The sequence below is a fragment of the Pelophylax lessonae genome (assembly GCF_965119305.1).
Source record: "Pelophylax lessonae genome assembly, chromosome: 4".
In the NCBI taxonomy this organism is placed as follows: domain Eukaryota; kingdom Metazoa; phylum Chordata; class Amphibia; order Anura; family Ranidae; genus Pelophylax; species Pelophylax lessonae.
In genome coordinates this window covers 607,235,891-607,256,979 of record NC_138771.1, presented here as the reverse complement: position 1 = coordinate 607,256,979, position 21,089 = coordinate 607,235,891, and the positions used below count along the sequence as shown (strand labels likewise).

The 21,089-nt window shown below is 40.1% G+C and overlaps 1 protein-coding gene across 9 annotated transcripts in view; it reads left to right on the top strand.

The window, feature by feature from the left end:
• The window catches only part of CACNA1A (calcium voltage-gated channel subunit alpha1 A), a 496,856-nt gene that overhangs the window by 423,073 nt on the left and 52,694 nt on the right, over window positions 1-21,089 (top strand). For 5 of the 9 annotated variants that reach the window (XM_082255800.1, XM_082255801.1, XM_082255804.1 and 2 more), the window contains exons 38-42: window positions 2,259-2,364; window positions 8,978-9,097; window positions 11,068-11,168; window positions 15,180-15,289; window positions 15,970-16,108. In XM_082255800.1, the coding sequence (XP_082111926.1) occupies window positions 2,259-2,364; window positions 8,978-9,097; window positions 11,068-11,168; window positions 15,180-15,289; window positions 15,970-16,108 (576 nt within the window). The remainder of the gene's footprint in view (window positions 1-2,258; window positions 2,365-8,977; window positions 9,098-11,067; window positions 11,169-15,179; window positions 15,290-15,969; window positions 16,109-21,089) is intronic. The other 4 variants (XM_082255807.1, XM_082255805.1, XM_082255803.1 and 1 more) reach the window with 1 other exon arrangement.

The following is a 21,089-nucleotide window of genomic DNA, read 5'->3' as shown; positions in this document are numbered from 1 at the left end:
TTGGAATTTTGCGGTCTCAATTTTACTCTGGAGGTGGAGAGTTGTTTTGAAAAGGTTACTTGCTTGTAAACAGAACTCTAAGGCTCTGAAAAATGCCATACTTTACCGCTAAACCTAAAATATAAAACCATTCACATGCCACTCCTTGGAGTTGGTGTTGGTAGGAAAAATAAAAATAAAATATGGCGGCAGTTAAGGATACAAAAAACAATTCCCCATACTTTTACTTTGCCTATAGAAAATCATATTGTAGATTCTAGTACCTGCTCTTTAGAATGAAAACATTTTATTATGTATATTTTTAGACAGAATTTATCTGGAAATGCCCCAAATTTCAATCTCACTTATCTTCCTCAAATACATTGTGTGGGGAAAATGAAAGTGCTTGCATTGTTGCCATATACACACTAGGACAAGGGTGCCTGTGGGCACGTGTGGCCCTCGGAGCCCCCTGATGTGGCCCGTAGCCTCAAACAAGCGCTCTTCTATAATATTCCTGTGGGATTGGCGCTGTTTCAGAAAGTACACCACACCCACAAGATATAATAGAAGTCTATGGCAAAGCACAGCTAACCCGCAGGAAAGCCACAGGTGGGCTGCAGGTGAGGAGAGGGTAAACTGCAGTGCACCAGTGTGAGCGCAGCCTTATAGGGCGCTCAGGACAGTAAGAGCTTGTTTACATTTAAGGTTTGGGGGGAATTAAAACCCCACAGTTTAGACGTGTCTTTACGGCACACCCCAACAACTGGTGCAGCGTCTGGGGTCGCAATAGTAACCCCGTGCCCGTGTGGCCTTCCTGTCACATTCTGTTTTACACTTGGACAGGAGGGGAGGGGGGCATATACAGGAACCAATCCTCTCCTATTTCCTTCTGCATCTGCTGAAAGCTGGCTTCTCCTCCCCCCACCGGCTGCAGGAAGAAAATGTTCATTATGCTATTCAAAATAGCAAATTCTGAACCATTTAATTTCATTGTGGGCCACGGCCAGTTACCAAATAACGTAAGTGGCCCTCACTCTTCAAAGGTTTGAGAACCCCTGCACTAGGAAGTGGTCATGTGCATTCAAACTTGCCACATTATGTGGTCTATAAAAAACAGGGCTGTTGGTCATCTTGGTCTTGTAGATTTGACCAAATGTACTGTATATGGCTAAATAAGTCAGGGATGTCTAGATCAGACACCAGTTCAGATCTATAGATAGATAAAAAGAAAGCTTATCAGAAGCTGCCTGCAGCGTCTTCACTGGAAATACAGGAAAGGGTAGCAGGTGTATGTAGAATGTCTGTCTATAAAACCTTCTCTAAATTATTTTATTTCGGGGTTTCTAAACCCTGACATATACCCAGTGAAGTGACTAGCTTCAGGTAATACACGGAGATTAAACAAATCACCCTACATAAGTTGTACCTGTTTATATGCAGCTCTTTCTTCTCTACAGACATTTAAAGTGCAGAAGTTATACAGCTTGTCTGAACTTTCAGAAAGCAGGGGGTAGTGAGCTGCTAAGGTTATGCTCCGCAGAGCTCAGTGGGGAGAGCTGTGAGAGCTGATTGGAGGGAAGCAACTCACCCCCTCCACACAGCACACAAGGACAGAGCCGAGGCTGTCAATCACAAGCTGTGTGCTGGAGCTCCCTCCAGTCTCACTTTTTTATCTCTTAGTGTCAGTAAAACTTGTCAGAATTATTTAATGCAGATAGCAGAGGAAGGGGTACAAACAGGTACACACTATAGAGGGATATGCTTTGTTCATATTTCATGTCAGAGGTTTACAACCACTTTAGGCTAATAAAGTATTTATATAATTTTAGTAGACCAATCATTATAATTCAAATTTATCCACATATAAATATAAATGCATCACTACTAATCAGGAAGCAGATCCTGCATTCGTAATGAGCAAATATGGTTTCCCCAATGGACAATGTATACTTATACACTATTCACAGAATCAAGGTTTAAGAAAATGAACACACATTATATAGATTTACGTTCAGCCTGTCTCATTACATGTATAATAAAAAAAATAAAAATAAAATAATTCCTCTTTAGCGAGGAAAATCTGCACTAAAGCAGCTCTAAGAGAGAGATTTTAAAAAGTAGCATATGATAGTTGTAGATGTTTTTTTCCCATTGTACTTTTTTTTTATCGTAGCATTGCATATAGTCAGAGCCTTCTGAGTCCTGTATATAGGTGAGTAATTTATTTAATTTCAGTAAGATCAGCTCATTCATGCTGTTTTTTCTGGGTCTTGCAGAGGCTCCTTCGAATGGACCTTCCTGTGGCTGATGATAATACTGTACATTTCAATTCCACTCTCATGGCTCTTATACGAACTGCACTGGATATCAAAATTGCCAAAGGTAAGATCACAATTTTTTTAGGTCCAGACCAGAGACCATCGGACATAAAATAACAGTCTGTTATGCCAAAGAATCTGAAATGACAATTGTCTGTAGGGTCCAGCATCAACCAATACGTTATGGCTAGCCATGGGCGTTATGGGTAGTCATTATCTAAAGAAGGTGGTTGCTAGAAGGCAGTAAAGGCAGATTTGAGATATTTTTTTACTCAACTCTGAAAGATGTCCTAAAGTAATTGCTTTCTGTGTTGTCCCCACCACCAATCAGAAGCAAACTCTCAGATCTGTCGGGATTATTGGGGATTAAATAAAAGAAATAAAAATGGAATTATTATAGGGATTTTGAACAGCATAGCTTCCATCTTGTTTGGAGGTGAATGAAAGTTCATATGTGTTCCTTTGCAAAATGTCTGTTACAAAAGAGTCTAGAATTTCTACAGAGATCTGTGTATCTATATAGTCATAAAATAAGTGGTACATGACATCTCATCAGATAAGACATCATGGTAGGGCCAGTCTGTCTGTAAGTATTTAACAATGGACAATGGCTCGGTATACTCTATCAGACATTTAAAATATATACGTTTTAAAGATACATTATTATGTGTGAGAAGATATTAGCAATAATTATGTCATTATATTATGTAAGGCATATACATATTTAGAAATTATCTGTCTACCATATGTTGGGTTTATATTCTTGCTAAATAACAAATCTTACTTAGAATACTTTTCTATTAAGTGTAAGGACATACGTATCTTGTAACGAATTACCTCACTTTATGTAAGTTTGTGTGTAAGTTTTTAAAGTCATATAAATCCTAAAAGCTAGACGCAATGTCTGACAGCATATGGCATGGTCAAATAATTAATGGACTTTCACTAGCAAGAGGTCAATAAGGTCATCAGATAAGAATATGTTCTAATTATTTTATATGTTGAATCTAATATGCAATACAATGCTGCCCTCTTTGGACAAGCTACTAAATGCAGTCTCGGAGTAAATGAGATTTTTCCAATATAAATATTATATTGTATTAATAATTATCTTTATAAATGGCTTACCAGATCCTATAATTGCCAAGATGAGTGATGGAGATATAGATGGACATTTATGTATGTACTGAGAGTATGGACAAGTTTATATGGTGTTTTATGATTACTCTTAAATATAAAGAAATCATCCTTTAATTTTATTATGCAAAATATTGGGCATGATTAAAGAGGTGTGACTATGACCTCACCAGTTAAAGGATAGAATATCCCAACCAATGGGGATAATGTTTCATCCCTCTGGGTTTAACTTATGGTAATTTTAATGGTCCTTTGTTCAATACCATATAAAAAGGAGAACCCAGATGTGAAACATTACATTTACTGACAACAGCCATTACACTTGCAACATACACACTACTACATCCATCGATAGACTCATCCAGACATACTCCATCTTGCTCCATCATTTATCTGAAACTTGGAGGGAAGCCACCATCTTAAGAAAGGCATCCATCTTAAGGACTCTGGTAATGACCATTTGAAGCTAGCAGCCATCTTAAGTGTGTTAAATATACCTTGTGCTGTTTATTTGATTATTTAACAATTGTTTATTTCCTTTCTTATATGTTTTATATTGCCTATTTAAGGGTAATGTGATTACAATCCCAGCCGTATAAACCATAGTAGATTTTTCTCTAAAAAGCTGATTTTTGTTTTTATACATTTTTATTAATAGCAGAGTTAGCGCAATATTTGCGATTTTAGTCTTTTGTTTTGCATAGCCTATTCTCACTTCATCTGCAGCGAAGTGACTGTCGGCTGCGCCATTCGCAGACAATTGTGGTCTGTTTATATAGAACACTTACCTATGGTTTATGCTATACCTGGAGAAAAGGTAATCTTGTTTCATTTTCACTTTCATATCACATTGCACTGATTGTTTGAAGTTTGTATTTTATGTAGAGTTATCTTTTTGTGTCATCTCAAGTTTGATCATATATAGTGAATACATGTCTTGTGAATAAATATTCTTATATATATTCCATACTGTAGACTGTACTCACTAAGATTGGTATATGCTTTTAAAAAGAAATTAATCAATTAAAAATAATTCGCTACATATTGATTTGTGGAAATAAGTTGAGATTCTCCTACCTCACAGATCTTTGCTTATTGACATAAATAGACACTGTTATATTCAGAGGAGTATAAATATTCTGACAGATCTCCTAATGGGGAACAAAGGCCTGTGAGCAGAGTGATTACTGTGAAATTAGTTGAGCTCATTTAGCTGTATTAGATAAAATTTGATTAAACAAGGGATTATTTTGCAACAAGAGAAGGTCTAAGGTAGCTCAAAGGAGATTCCAAAAGAGCCACATTAATGTGGAATTCCAGTCAAAAGACAAAATCTTCCCTTTATTTTTTTAAAAAACATCATAAACTTCTAAATTAAACACCTTCTGGGTTGCTAAATGTCTGATTAGAAACAACTGTCTAATTCAGTCTTTGAGCAACCCTCTTCTCTGACCAGGGTTGACTTGAGCAGCCAAATTTGGCTGCTCGAAGTAACTTCCTAATACTATGGTGGGTGCCTGTTCTAACAGAGCTGCACAGCCCCTCCCCTTCCGTGACATCACAAAGTATTCTCAAATCACGAGACACGCCCACCAGCCACAATTTAAAAACAGAAAGAAGAGGATTACGATCACATGACAGGCAGTTACCTGCACACAAAAAAAAAGTAGAATAACAGCTATTTTTGCATTTTGGAGCATATAGCTGAATTTTTGTTACATTGAGAATTGTAGAAGGGGTTATTTATGTATAAGGCTTTTCTTCCACTTTAAGCCCATTGCCTCTTTATTTCACTTTCCCCATAGACTGCACTGCAGTTCACCATTTTAGTGGAATTTTAGAGGAAATGTGAATTCAGTTCTGTGAATCTCTTCTCATGTTTAGAATACACCTCACTTGCAGTAGCGTACCTTCCAAATTCTGGAATGTGAGGAGTTCCACCGCCACCCAGAGCACTGCAGAGAAGTGTGTTTTTTTTTAGTTTTAGAAAAGCGAAACAAACGATGGCACAATCCTTTGCGCCATTTTTGTTTTTCGATCAACATAACATTTGGTTTTTGACTTGTTTGTGGCAAGCCTTACTCAGTTCTGTGTGTAATTTGAGTTTAAGCTACTGTATTTTCCGACATATAAGATGACTGGTGGTATAAGATGACCCCCCTAATTTTCAAGTTAAAACATAGGTTTTGGGTTATACTTGCCGTATAAGACTACCCCGCTTCCGAAGAAAGGCAACACCATTGAAAAACATCAGATTTATCAGATCTTTCATATATCTCTAAGGTATTGTAAGAAAGTATTAGATGTAATTTCTCAAAGCGCTGGATGTCTGTGCCCTATTAATCTCCAAGGTACCGTAAATGTAATCTCTCATATATCTCCAAGGTACCGTAAGTAAGTATTACCAGTAGATGTAATCTCTCAAGGCGCTGGCTGTACAGGAATCCTGTACCGGTATACTGCATATACCGTAACTTCGGCTACATACAGTATACCACGCTGAGCCAATCAGGGTGAGCGATGTATTTTATTATTGAATGCAAAGCCTGCTCAGATTAGCGGAGTAAGAGAGGCAGGCAGATGTTACTCTTTCTGACTCCGCCAATCCGAGCAGGCTTTGCATTCAATAACAGAATACATTGCTCACCGTGATTGGCTCAGCATGGTATACTGTATGTAGCTGAAGCTACGGTACATACGGTATACCGGTACAGGATTCCCGCAGAGCCAGCACCTTGAGAGATTACATCTACCATTAATACTTACTTACGGTACCTTGGAGATATTATGAGAGATTACATTTACGGTACTTACGGTACCTTGGAGATTAATAGGGCACAGACAGCCAGCGCTTTTGAGAGATTACACTTACTTACCTTGGAGACATTTATACACGGCGACCCCCCCATTTTTGGGGGATTTTTTTGAGGTTAAAAAGTCATCTTATATGTCGGAAAATACAGTATTAAGCTACAGAAACAACTGGCTGTTTCAGTAGTTGAGTTTAGCTAGTCAACATTTAAAGGGAGTCTAACAATCCATCTCCCCGAAATTGTAAATAGGAGTTGCTACTTTTGTGTCAACATTTTATAAGTGATCATGCACTAAGTATATCAGTGCGTTACCATGTAGAATAGACCTAAGGGGAATGATGCACTCACGAAAATACCTGAATACAGTGCATTGCGAAAGTATTCGGCCCCCTTGAACTTTTAGACCTTTTGCCACATTTCAGGCTTCAAACATAAAGATATAAAACGGTAATTTTTTTGAAGAATCAATAACAAGTGGGACACAATTGTGAAGTGGAACGAAATTTATTGGATATTTCAAACTTTTTTAACAAATAAAAAACTGAAAAATTGGGCGTGCAAAATTATTCAGCCCCCTTAAGTTAATACTTTGTAGCGCCACCTTTTGCTGCGATTACAGCTGTAAGTCGCTTGGGGTATGTCTCTATCAGTTTTGCACATCGAGAGACTGAAATTTTTGCCCATTCCTCCTTGCAAAACAGCTCGAGCTCAGTGAGGTTGGATGGAGAGCGTTTGTGAACAGCAGTTTTCAGTTCTTTCCACAGATTCTCAATTGGATTCAGGTCTGGACTTTGACTTGGCCATTCTAACACCTGGATATGTTTATTTGTGAACCATTCCATTATAGATTTTGCTTTATGTTTTGGATCATTGTCTTGTTGGATGACAAATCCCCGTCCCAGTCTCAGGTCTTTTGCAGACTCCATCAAGTTTTCTTCCAGAATGGTCCTGTATTTGGCTCCATCCATCTTCCCATCAATTTTAACCATCTTCCCTGTCCCTGCTGAAGAAAAGCAGGCCCAAACCATGATGCTGCCACCACCATGTTTGACAGTGGGGATGGTGTGTTCAGGGTGATGAGCTGTGTTGCTTTTACACCAAACATAACGTTTTGCATTGTTGCCAAAAAGTTCGATTTTGGTTTCATCTGACCAGAGCACCTTCTTCCACATGTTTGGTGTGTCTCCCAGGTGGCTTGTGGCAAACTTTAAACAACACTTTTTATGGATATCTTTAAGAAATGGCTTTCTTCTTGCCACTCTTCCATAAAGGCCAGATTTGTGCAGTTTATGACTGATTGTTGTCCTATGGATAGAGTCTCCCACCTCAGCTGTAGATCTCTGCAGTTCATCCAGAGTGATCATGGGCCTCTTGGCTGCATCTCTGATCAGTCTTCTCCTTGTATGAGCTGAAAGTTTAGAGGGACGGCCAGGTCTTCGTAGATTTGCAGTGGTCTGATACTCCTTCCATTTCAATATTATCGCTTGCACAGTGCTCCTTGGGATGTTTAAAGCTTGGGAAATCTTTTTGTATCCAAATCCGGCTTTAAACTTCTCCACAACAGTATCTCGGACCTGCTTGGTGTGTTCATTGTTCTTCATGATGCTCTCTGCGCTTTAAAGGATCTCTGAGACTATCACAGTGCAGGTGCATTTATACAGAGACTTGATCACACACAGGTGGATTCTATTTATCATCATTAATCATTTAGGTCAACATTGGATCATTCAGAGATCCTCACTGAACTTCTGGAGAGAGTTTGCTGCACTGAAAGTAAAGGGGCTGAATAATTTTGCATGCCCAATTTTTCAGTTTTTTATTTGTTAAAAAAGTATGAAATATCCAATAAATTTCGTTCCACTTAATGATTGTGTCCCACTTGTTGTTGATTCTTCACAAAAAATTACAGTTTTATATCTTTATGTTTGAAGCCTGAAATGTGGCAAAAGGTTGAAAAGTTCAAGGGGCCAAATACTTTCGCAATGCACTGTAAATAGCATATAGAAATATCTAATAGAAAGTGTTGTGCTTTCCCTTAAAATAGTGAAACAGTAAAAACAGTGCAAAAACAATGAAAAAGCAAAGATAACAATTGCATGTTATGGTGATAATATATGACACCAACCAATCCTAAATATTGTGTGAAAATAATATACAACTGAAAAAGTCAAATATAATTTGCTTGAGTGAAAATAATAATAATTACACATGGCCACTTCAGTGTTTTCCACTACCACTAAAATACAAGGCTCTTACAAGAAGCTTGATGACCTCATGATTAAAGTCTAAAAGCGCATGAGACATCCTATGGATCCAGTATGTAAGCTACCATTAAAGACCTTGTATTTTATTTCACGTTTGTTTTTACTGGGGTCTGAGGGGGGAGACCACTGCCTGACCCTATGGGCACTAATGATTAGGCTGGTTTTACACTATTTGTGTGCATACAGTGTGCATTATATCAAAGATGTATAAGTGTGAATGGGCTCATAGACAAGTGTGAATAGGCCCGTAAAGTTTCCTACTTCCTTTAGAAAGATATAAAACCTCTTTACTACATAAGAGGGACCATAAGCGAGCTAAATGGGAACATGTCTCGAAGCAAAAGGAAAGGAATTCGATTGTCAGAATATGAAACTAACATATTTATTTTACACTAATTATCTGAATTTAGTAAACAGTGAAATTATACCTAAGTAATATCATTTTTATCTGTGTGTCTTTCAGGTGGTGCTGACAAACAGCAAATGGACAATGAGCTCAGAAAAGAAATGATGGCCATTTGGCCCAATCTGTCCCAGAAAACACTCGATTTGCTGGTTACACCACATAAATGTAAGGAAAATGGTAAAGACATCCCCTGAATTGATGGGTTCTAAGCTAATTCTAACTACTCTGTGAAACATACTCATACTAAAGGTGTTTCGGTCTGGGCACATGATCTCTCCAGCAGCCAGCTTCAGTAAAGAGGAGAGATCGCTGACACTGGTTGCAGAGCCTATGTGGTGATGTCACCCATAGATGCAGGCTATCACTCCTATACACTGAAGCCGGCGTAAGTGTAGACATCTTTCCTTTACAGGGTAAAGAATGGGAGTGGGAGTGGAAGAAGGTTTAAAGTATAACTAAAGGCAAAACTTTTTTTTTAGTTACAGATAGAGTGGAGAGGGATTAGAATGCTTGCCAGTTTTTATTGCTGTCTGTGCCTTGTGAGGGAGATTCACCCTCTCCATTTGTTCTATTTACCATTATCATTGAAAGTAAAAGTAAAAGAAAATCCCAAATTTTGGGTTGTCCCCAGAAAAGAGGGGAAAACTTCAAACGGGGACACCAGCTTTGGTGACTTGGGGGAATTCCCTTAATTTGTAGGGATTTCCCATCACTTCCTGTTAGGCTATGGGACAGAACGTGAAGGGGAATCTCCACAATGGGACAGAGATGGTGAAAAAAAAATATCTTACAGCGGTTATAACCCTTGCTTGCTCTATGCAAAATAAAAAAACATTGCCTAAAGTTCTACTTTAAAGAGGAAGTAAAGTCTGGAAACATTTTTTTCTTTTTGGTTACCTGCAAAGCAACGCATACTAGCACATTATGTGACACTTACCTGTAAACGAAGCCCGCGTTGTCCCCGCTGGAGGCCGCATCAATCTTTGCCTGTCTTCCTTCCTGGGCTGTGGACTCCAGCTGTGCTACTGACCGAAGCCGCGTGACGTCACTCCCGCGCATTTACGCAGAAGCCGCTGGTCACGACACAGGGCTGAGAAGAAACTGTACGGGCGGCCGTTCCTTTAGAGTATATGTGCCAATGACGTCATCGGCTGAATTCAATGTAAATATCTCCTAAACGGTGCAAGTTTAGGAGATACAGTATCTATAGATAAGCCTTGTTATAAGCTTACCTATAGGTACAAACATTACAGGGGGGTTTACAACCACTTTAAGTATAGATAGGATTTGATTGGACTTTTACTTTAATATTCCTTCAATGCAATAAAAAGAAATCGCCATACTTACCTTTCCAAATGACCAATTAACATTGATTTAGCCCGCTTAGTCAGATAGAATTCTCTTAAAGATACACAAGAATTCTGTGAATGTATTTATACCAGTTGAAAATCAGCACTATGTTAAAATGTTCCTGTAAGCCCCCGTTCACATTAGGTCGCTCCGACTTCAGGGGCGACCTGTGAAGTCGAGTGCAGCGCGGCTTTGGCGCGACTTGCATGGACTTCATAACATGAATGTCTATGCAAGTCGCCTCCAGGTCGCCCCTTGTGTCGCTCCTATTAGAATGGCTCCTGTACTACACTATGGGAGCGACGATGCGCGACTTGTCAGGCTGACCAAGTCGCCTGACAAGTCGTACCGGTGTGAATGGACACTTATGAAAGCAATAATCCTGTTTTTTTGTTTGTTTTTGTTTTTTTGATTGGGTATTCTTTGCAAAGAGAATTTTCACCACATTCCCTTGCAAAAAAGGAAAATTCCCCTTACAGAGTGAATGGTTTATTTGCCTTTATTAAATCAACCCCAGTTACTCAGAAAGTGTTGAAGCAAACATAAGCAAGACTTGAATTTTTAGACTTTTGACCATTCTTAGGAGACATAAACCATAGCAGCCTATACATTTCTCTCCTGACAGTTTTTTTTGTATGGCACAAATGTACAATACATATTCCTGTTTTTGTAGTCACACACATTCGCACATTGTGATAATTTTCAGGTACAAGAGTGATGATCTATGCATGGTTTAGTGGATTGTACTTCTCCCTATCATATGTGTATCCTATGTGTTATTTATTCTGTCTTGTCAGCTACTGACCTAACCGTTGGGAAAATTTATGCTGCCATGATGATTATGGAGTATTACAGACAAAGTAAAGCAAAACGGTTACAGGCATTGCAGGAGGAACAGGTAACTTGATCATAAAGATCTTACCAGAAACATTTTTACACAACAATCTCATCTGCATCTTATACTACCATATATTACAAAAAAATCAATTCCCAGAATATATCTACATTATGTACAGGAAAAGAGCATGACAAATATATTAAAGTAGACAAATAAAGAAAAATAAACTGAAAAAGGACAGAAGGTATAAAATGAAAAAAATAAATCGCTACTTTGATGAAAGGTTCTTCTTCTGGTTCGCCTTCTTGTAAGTAATAGGTTATACACTTTGTAGGAAGTGTAAACTATCAACAAAAAAAAGAAAATCTTATTAATAAACTTGTTAAGGCTGGGTTCACCCTAGTATGACTGCATGTTGATATGATTTGATGCGTTTTTGATACTATTTTTTTGGTAGGGGAAGGAGGCTGGTTGGCACCCGCTGGTGTCCTAACAACCAATGAATCATCTGTGCTTTCAGCCAGGGATTCTCAGCTAACAGTAGATTGTAAAAAAAGGGGCCTGTCAGTGAAAATTAAAAAAAAAAGTGTGGGAATCACTAGTTGTTAGGACATCGGTGGGTACAGGCTCCTTAACAACTTGCAAAATCGGTGGCAAAAACGTGTCAAAACACATGTATATGCATTTTAGGTGCATTTCCATTTAAGTCTTTGGGTCCAAAACTGCACTGGATTTGCACCAAGGTGCTGCATTGATATGAATGGGCACTACAGAGAATAATGTGATTTCCAATGACATGTAATTCTGTGCAACTCAAGTTGCATCTGAAATCGCATTAGTGTGAAGCAGGTCTTAAATTATCTACAAACCGATTTTTACCAGATTTAGTAGAGAGACTTTCTATAACAATTTATAAACAAACAAAAAAACTATATTTTCCTTTTGACTTTTTTTAACTAAGCCTTACTAATGACTTGCTATACACTAGTAGAATTTCGACTAAACATTAACCACTTAAGCCCCGGAGGATTTTCCTGCTAAAAGACCAGGGGGTATTTTGCGATTCGGCACTGCGTGACTTTAACGGACAATTGCGCGGTCGTGCGACGCTGTACCTAAACGAATTTGACGTCCTTTTTTTCCCACAAACAGAGCTTTCTTTTGGTGGTATTTGATCACCTGTGCGATTTTTTGATCACGCGCTATAAACAAAAAAAGAGCGACAATTTTGCAAAAATAGCAATATTTTTCACATTTTTTTATATGAAATTCCCCAAAAAAAATGTAAAAATCAAAATTTTTTAACATTTTTGGCCAATTTGTTTTATCCTACCTATGTTTGGTAAAAAAATCGCAAAAAGTGTATTTTGATTGGTTTGCGCAAAAGTTATCGCGTTTACTAACAAAGGGAAAGATTTTTGTCATTTTTGTTGTTTTCTTTTTTAACGCGTAATGGCGGCGATCTGCGATTTTTTTTGCGGTACGGCGACATTGCGGCGGACAGATCGGACCCTTGACTGACATTTTTGACACTTTTGGGGTTACCAGTGACATTTCTACAGTAATCAGTGCTATACATATGCACTGTTACTGTAAAAATACACTGGCAGTGAAGGGGTTAACTTTATTTGGGAGGGAGGGGCTGTGTGTGTCCCTAGGGGCGTGATTCTTACTGTGATTGGCTGTGGCTCTAGCTGTAAGGACACTGATCAACGGATCTACATACTAGATCCGTGTGATCAGTGTCTTTACAGCGAGGAGAATGACAGGCAGCTTGTTTACACAAGCTGCCTGACATTCTCCCTTTCCCCCGACGATCAGCGAGTGGTCGGCGGACATCGGGTCCGCTGGTCACACGCGCGGGGGGGTCCGTGACCGCGCGGGAGCGGGAGCGCGCCTCCGCGGGCGCGCGCTCGCTCCCCAGACCCTCCCAGGCTAGTGACGTTAATTAACGTCACTCTGCCTGGCAGGGGCTGACCGCCGCAGTAAATCTACTTGCGGCGGTCGGCAAGCGGATAATGTCACTTGAAAGTAGTTCAATATTTTGTTTCCTTTTAACATTTGATTTTAAAATGAATGGACTATACCGAATGAAAACCACATACACTGTTAGGCCCCTTTTACAAGGGCGCACCGCCCGACGGAGTCCGTTCTGCTCAGCGGGGGGAACGATCTGCTGAGCAGGCGGGTGACAGCTCGGTCTCCGCTCTGTGTGCAGAGAAGGAGCTGTCAGATCCCCGCTGTCCTGTATGGGGAGATCGGATGAGAACGGACCGCCTGTCCATTCTCATCTGATCCGATCCGATCCGATCCTACAGACAGATGGAAAATAGGGTTTCACGGACAGGATGGGAATCGAATAGCAGCGGGTGTCAGCGGAGATGTCTCCGCTGACACCTGCTGCCCCATAGGGATGCATGGAGCATCCGATCAGGTTCGCCTGAAAAACTGACAGGTGGATCAGATCGCCCGTCTGAAAGGGGCCTTAGAAATTTGTACACTCGAGAACAATTTTCCATCTTGCCCCTGAATTTTCTTGTCACTGTGATTGAAAGTGAATGATTAGAAAAACAAATGTTCTTGCAACATATACATTCCACGAGTGTAAATACACAGCTTAAGCCCCGGTTCACACTATAGCCCCACATGTGAATGACACAGGAGCTACATCGTATTCCTGCAATTAACATATGATACAGTGCGTTGCGATTTGAGCCCATTCATTTTGAATAGGCTCAGATCGCATCTCACTAAAGAAGTGCAGGCACCTTTTTTGGAGTTGCACTGCAACTGGATCACATGGTGATTTTGTACAATGCAACCCGGTGCAGGCAAACCACAGCGTTTGGGGTGGATCGCAAACACAGTGTGATTGCAATGCAGTGTTGGAAACACCCAGGGATCATTGCATTTCCGCACCACATATGTGTAAACCTAGGCTAAGTGACTAAATTGTCAACATGTATAGCAAGTTCTAATGCTATTCCTAAGAAGTCATCCAAGTCTGGCACAATCTCAAGTCTATGGCTCCCACACAAGATTGCCAGTCTCTGGTTATTTAGGTACAGTAGGTTAGAAAAACTGTTTTGTTCCGTCTTGTGGTAAGTGGCACTTTGAGTGTCTACCAGTTGCCTCTTTGCTAGCAATTAAAATGTTTATGCACCTAGCAGTCAGGGCCTATGCCGAGGGAAGTTGGATTATGCTTGTCAACTATCCTCTAAAATCTCTTGGCATCGTCATTAAAGTGTTACCAAACCTTCCATACAAAAAAAAACTTTCTAAGCTAGCATAATGCCCCACACATCCCCAATATATTTTAACTGAACACGTTTACAAATGTCATTATGTCTCTTTCTTATTGCCGTATGCTACCGATGGAGGTTTTCTTCACTTTCTGGTTATTTGCATTGCACATATATTGCTGTTATATGCACTGCTCCTACAAACTACAAATCCCATGAACCAATGTGCCTTCCTATTGTACTTAGCTTGCCTCCCCATTTTATGAATGGGATTTTATGAAGGGGAGATTTCCTGTGCTATTATATGCCAGCAATGGCTGTAGTGGCATCTTACAATGTAGTCCATCTTGGGAGTGAGCAGAGCAGGGTGGCTACATTCACCCATACAGTAAGACCATGTAGACCGAAACATAGCCACTCCCATAACTGAAAAAGAACAACAGATTTTAAATCCAGATTTTGGAATGTGCTTTAAGATGCTACTATTGGAAGATACAGAAGTGACAATAGTTAATGGTATTTGATATTTTTTTTGTCTATTGGGTTTAATAGTATGTTAAGCCAAACACAATAAGACAAACACCCACCAGTAATAACACTACAATTTATCAGAATGTACAAAGTAACTGGACTGGAAAATGACAGATGGGAAATTAAATTATATGGATCACACGGGCAGTTCATACTGGTAATTTTTTAGCTAAATCATTTATTTGGGTCCATTATGTGAAATAAAAATAATGCTCCAATGCCAAGGCACAATCACTCCCCAGTTCTATATTCAATAATTGTACTGTCAGTGATGTCAGTCAGATTCTATCTTTTACAGAACCGAACTCCACTCATGTTTCAAAGGATGGAACCTCCATCACCCACACAAGATGGACCAATGGGATTAAACCCTTTAATGTCTTCTCAGAGGGAGCCAGGAGGAGATATGTGAGTATTATCTCTAGCTCAGTGTTTTGCAACCTTTTTTCAGTTGCCGCACCCTTTAAAATTCGGCACAATCCAGAGGCACTCCATTCTAAAATGTAAGAAAAACGAAAATAATAGTTTTACATAAAGCAGCAACATCAATACACATGGGCCATCCAACATCAAAAGTGATTTATTCCTCCACAATTGCACACTGGTACTGGCTAGTATTCTAGCATTTCTCTTCTCCATCAGTGTATCTTCTTCTACTTGCCAATGTGACCCCAGTGCTGATGGAGAGGGGAAGAGTAAACAAGGATGCTATGCAAGTACCCGTCGTTCTCCCTATCAACCAGTAATGTATTTGGTTGTCAGGATGCCAGTGGCTTGACCTGCATGGTGCCCAGGGTTATAATACCTTTTAAATAAGTTAAAACCTGTGGCAATTTTTTGCAATTTATAGGCAACCCTGAAGAACCCAGCAGGGCACACTGGGCTGCCACGGCACGGCTGGTTGAAAAAGGCTGCTCTAGCGTATCCTTGTTGCTTATTATTACAAACTGTAAAAAAAGGAATTGTGTCCAATATGTGACATGGTCTGAAAGTGCTGTCTGTACAAAGGAAAAAAAAAACATCCCTACATCGAAGTTATGTATTCTCTTTTGACAAATGATGTAGCCTATATTTTCATGGTGTTCCAGGAATATCCCTGAGGGTGGAATGAAGGAGAGTCAGTCTTGGATGACGCAAAGAGCACAGCAGATGTTCCAAAAGACGGGAACATGGAGTCCAGAGAGGGCCAGAGAACAAGAAAATACCAACAGCTGGCCAGATTCCCAGGTAAGGTTGTCATATACTTTAGAGAGAGGTCAAACTTGCAGGCATGGTAAGCTACCCTTTCTGTTCCTCACTCAGCTACAGTGGGGATCGAAAGTTTGGGCACCCCAGGTAAAAATTTGTATTAATGTGCATAAAGAAGCCAAGGAAAGATGGAAAAATCTCCAAAAGGCATCAAATTACAGATTAGACATTCTTATAATGTCATCAAAAGTTTGATTTTATTTCCATCATTTACACTTTCAAAGTAACAGAAAACAAAAAAATGGTGTCTGCAAAAGTTTGGGCACCCTGCAGAGTTAATATCTTGTACTGCCCCCTTTGGCAAGTATCACAGCTTGTAAACGCCAGAAGTCTTTCAATTCTTGTTTGAGGTATCTTTGGCCCATTCTTCCTTACAAAAGTCTTCCAGTTCTTTGAGATTTCTGGGCTGTCTGTCACGCACTGCTCTTTTAATGTCTATCCATAGATTTTCAATTATGTTTAGGGCAGGAGATTGTGAAGGCCATGGCAAAACCTTCAGTTTACGCCTCTTGATGTAATCCCCCGTGGATTTTGAGGTGTGTTTAGGATCATTATCCATTTGTAGAAGCCATCCTCTCTTTAACTTCAGCTTTTTCACAGATGGCATCAAGTTACCATCCAAAATTTGCTGAAATATTATTGAATCCATTTTTCCTTCTACTCGTGAGATGTTCCCTGTGCCACTGGCTGCAATACAACCCCAAAGCATGATTGATCCACCCCCATGCTTAACAGTTGGACAGAGGTTCTTTTCATTAAATTCTGTGCCCCTTCTTCTCCAAACGTACCATTGCTCATTCCGGCCAAAAAGTTCATTTTTAACCTCATCGGTCCACAGAACTTGTTTCCAAAATGCATCAGGCTTGTCTATATGTTCATTTGCAAAGTTCAAACGCTGATTTTTGTGGTGAGGACGTAGAAGAGGTTTTCTTCTGATGACTCTTCCATGAAGACCATATTTGTACAAGTATCTCTTTATAGTGGAATAGTGTACCACAACTCCAGTGTCTGCCAGATCTTTCTGGAGGGATCGTGCAGTCAAACATGGGTTTTGAATTGTTTTTCTCACAATCCTGCGAGCTGTTCTGTCTGATATTTTTCTTGGTCTTCCAGATCTTGCTTTAACTTCCACTGTTTCTGATGACTGTCATTTCTTAATTACATTCCGAACAGAGGATATTGACATCTGAAAACGCTTTGCTATCTTCTTATAGCCTTCTCCAGCTTTGTGAGCGTCAACTACTTTTATGTTTCAGTTTTCTAGACAACTGCTTAGAAGATCCCATGGTGCTGATTGTTGGGGCAAGGTCAGATTAGTCTGGGCATTTAAAACCTTTGAGATTGACATCACCTGGTCTTCCCAGATGATGATTGAGAACAATCCATGACACTGGCAGGTCTCAGCCTTGCAAAGGGGGCAGTGCATGCTATAAATTCTGCAGGGTGCCCAAACTTGCTAATGCCATTTTTTTGTTTTCTGTAATTTTGAAAGTGTCAGTGATGGAAATAAAATCTAACTTTTGTTGACATATTATAAGAATGTCTAATCTGTAATTTGATGCCTTTTGGAGATTTTTCTATCTTTCCTTGGCTTCTTTATGCACATTAATACAATTTTTTACCTGGGGTGCCCAAACTTTCGATCCCCATTGTATTGTGACCCCAATGCTGACGGAGAGTGGCAAACAAGGATGCTGCGCAGGCACCCAACATCCTCTTGATCAACCGATAACGTCATTGGTTGTTAGGATGCCATCTGATCTGTCTTAAAATGTGCCTTTGGTAATATTAGTGCTACACTTCAGCACTGTTGTTATCTTAGCCATGTTTTTGGCTGATTTTAATACAACATACATCTGAATTACCATTAACATTACTTGGACTGTGTTAAAATTCTGCCTAAGGTTGCCTGGATTGAGGATTTTTAATCATTTAACAGTTGCTGTCTCTATATACTGGGGTAAACATTTTCACCTTTAGACCCATATTGTAAGAGGATTTTATTATACTGCAACTTGCTAATCCTTAGATCTAGTGGATGCATTTGTTTTCTTTTTTTGTAGGATTTTTTCCTTTATTTTCATCTGGTGATCCAGCCAGCAGCACACTTTCTGTCTTTAATGCCCCGTACACACGTGCAGATCGTCGGCCGAACGATCGGCCGTCTTTTGTCCCCGGGCTGTCGTGTCTGTTGAAAAGTGCAAAAGACTGCACAAGAATTTTGTCCGCCGACTACAGCCGACTGCAGAAGTGATGTCATGTGATGGTTAACTTTCCCTGTGTTTTTTCTTTTCTGAGCATGCCCAGTCTTGCAAATCTGCTGTCTGTCGGCCGAATTCTGTATTGACTGGCGAACAATCGGCCGCTCTGGTGTCGGCATACAAAAATTTTAATGCTTGCACGACAGATTCTGTTCGGCCGAAAGTGCGCTGTCGGCTGTCGGAAGCATCATACTAACAAGCCTACAATCGGCCGATCGGTCGTCGGCTGAAGCTTTTCGGCCGACAATCTGCACGTGTGTACGGGCCTTTAGGGTCTGCACTCCATTGGAGGAGAAACAGAGACACCTTTGGACAGCAGCATTGTCAGTCTGGGGGGAGGGTAGTGATAGAAGCAGATTTAGATGGACTTGGTTAACAAATTAAAGCTGAACTCAAGATAACACTTTTTAAGCAGCTACCAGGATCTGGCATACATTAATAAAAAATAACCATTGTAAGCACCCCTGTCAGTTTTAAATGGTTTCTCTCAACTCTATAACTGCCACTTTTGCTGAACAGGTTGGCCCAATTGAAAGATACTCACACTATCAATGGGTGAAAATAAAGGAAAAAAGCCTAAAAAGGAAACAAATGCAGTCATCACTTCTAGAAATTAGTATAATACATTTTTGTTTTTGGGTTACAGCTCAGATAGAATATAATAAATGCTACTAATTTCTGCCCTGTCTCTCAAGATCTAATTTTTCATGGCTGAACTTAAGGAAAACCTGTTACAGGAAAATGATGTGCTAGCATTGCTGGTCGTTGCTTCTGAAAATGCTTATGTTTGGTGCCTGATTGTCAGACTGATGCATCGGCTTTAATGCTTCCTGTGTCATCGATCTGGAACATGTATAGCTATAAGGAATTATGACCCCTTTTGACACTCATTTTAATCAAGAATGTTCCAGGTCTGTGACTCTGTTTGTTTGGGTTTACACCCAAATGCTTTGGTTTCCTCCATCAGTACAAAACATTGTTGTCTTCTGGCTAAAATTTCCCTAGAGTGTGTGAGACTGAATGAAAGTGCCCAGGACGTTGGTTCTAATGGGCAAGATCTAATGTAAGAAGCTTTGTAACATGTCAGTGCTAAAAAAAAAAAAAAAAGACAGAATACAGTAAACCCCCCTCCATTGCGGGGGTTACGTTCCGGACCCAGCCGCGAAAAGTGAAAATCCGCGAAATAGAAAAACCCTATTAAAATGCATTGTAGGCATGATTTTTTTACTGTCACTGTACGTGTAAAAGCATTTTAAGGTCTTTAAACACACTTTTAAAACGATAGAAACTAATTTAAACACATAAAAGATACTGAGAGACATAGCAAGAGCTATGAAAAACACAAAAATATTTCATTTTTAATGATTTATATAGTAAAATAACATTACACCAAAAACCGCAATATACCGGGACCGCAAAAACTGAGCCGCGATGGAGCGGGGATTTACTGTATAATAATAATAATAATAAAGAAAAAATGTTGGTGATTCTAAACCTCCTTACACATGAATACAGTGTAGCTTCCTCCTTAAAGAAGTCAAATAGTGTAGCCCCCTCCTCAAACATTGCAACCCCCCCTTCTCACGCATACAAACAATGCAGCCCCCCTCCCCCTCACATATATTCAATAGAGACCCCTCTGTAAACATACAAACAATGCAGCCCCCCTTCACCTCACACATATTCAGCATAGACCCCTCCTCAAACATACAAACAATGCAACCCCCTCACACATATGCTATATTACCAAAAGTATTGGGACACCTGCCTTTACACCCACATGAACTTTAATGACATCCGAGTCTTAGTCCGTAGGGTTCAATATTGAGTTGGCCCACCCTTTGCAGCTATAACAGCTTCAACTCTTCTGGGAAGGCTGTCCACAAGGTTTAGGAGTGTGTCTATGGAAATGTTTAACCATTCTTCCAGAAGTGCATTTGTGAGGCCAGGCACTGATGTTGGATGGGAAGACCTGGCTCACAGTCTGCCCTCTAATTCATCTCAAAGGTGTTCTATTAAGTTGAGGTCAGGACTCTGTGCAGGCCAGTCAAGTTCTTCCACCCCAAACTCGCTCATCCATGTCTTTATGGACCTTGCTTTGTGCACTGGTCCAAACCATTTTGTTGGATTGTGGGATTATGATGTGGGGTTGTTTTTCAGGGGTTGGGCTTGTCGCCTTAGTTCCAGTGAAGGGAACTCTTAAGGCGTCAGCATATCAAGACATTTTGGACAATTTCACGCTCCCAACTTTGTGGAAACAGTTTGGGGATGGCCCCTTCCTGTTCCAACATGACTGCGCACCAGTGCACAACGCAAGGTCCATAAAGACATGGATGAGCAAGTTTGGGGTGGAGGAACCTGACTGGCCTGCACAAAGTCCTGACCTCAACCCGATAGAACACCTTTGGGATGACTTAGAGCAGAGACTGTGAGCCAGGCCTTCTCGTCCAACAATAGTGTCTTAACCTCACAAATGCACTTCTGGAAGAATGGTCGAACATTCCCATAGACACACTCCTAAACCTCGTGGACAGCCTTCCCAGATGAGTTGAAGCTGTTATAGCTGCAAAGGGTGGGCCAACTCAATATTGAACCCTACAGACTAAGACTGGGATGCCATTAAAGTTCATGTGCATGTAAAGGCAGGTGTCCCAATACTTTTGGTAATATAGTGTATATTCAGTATAGACCCCTCCTCA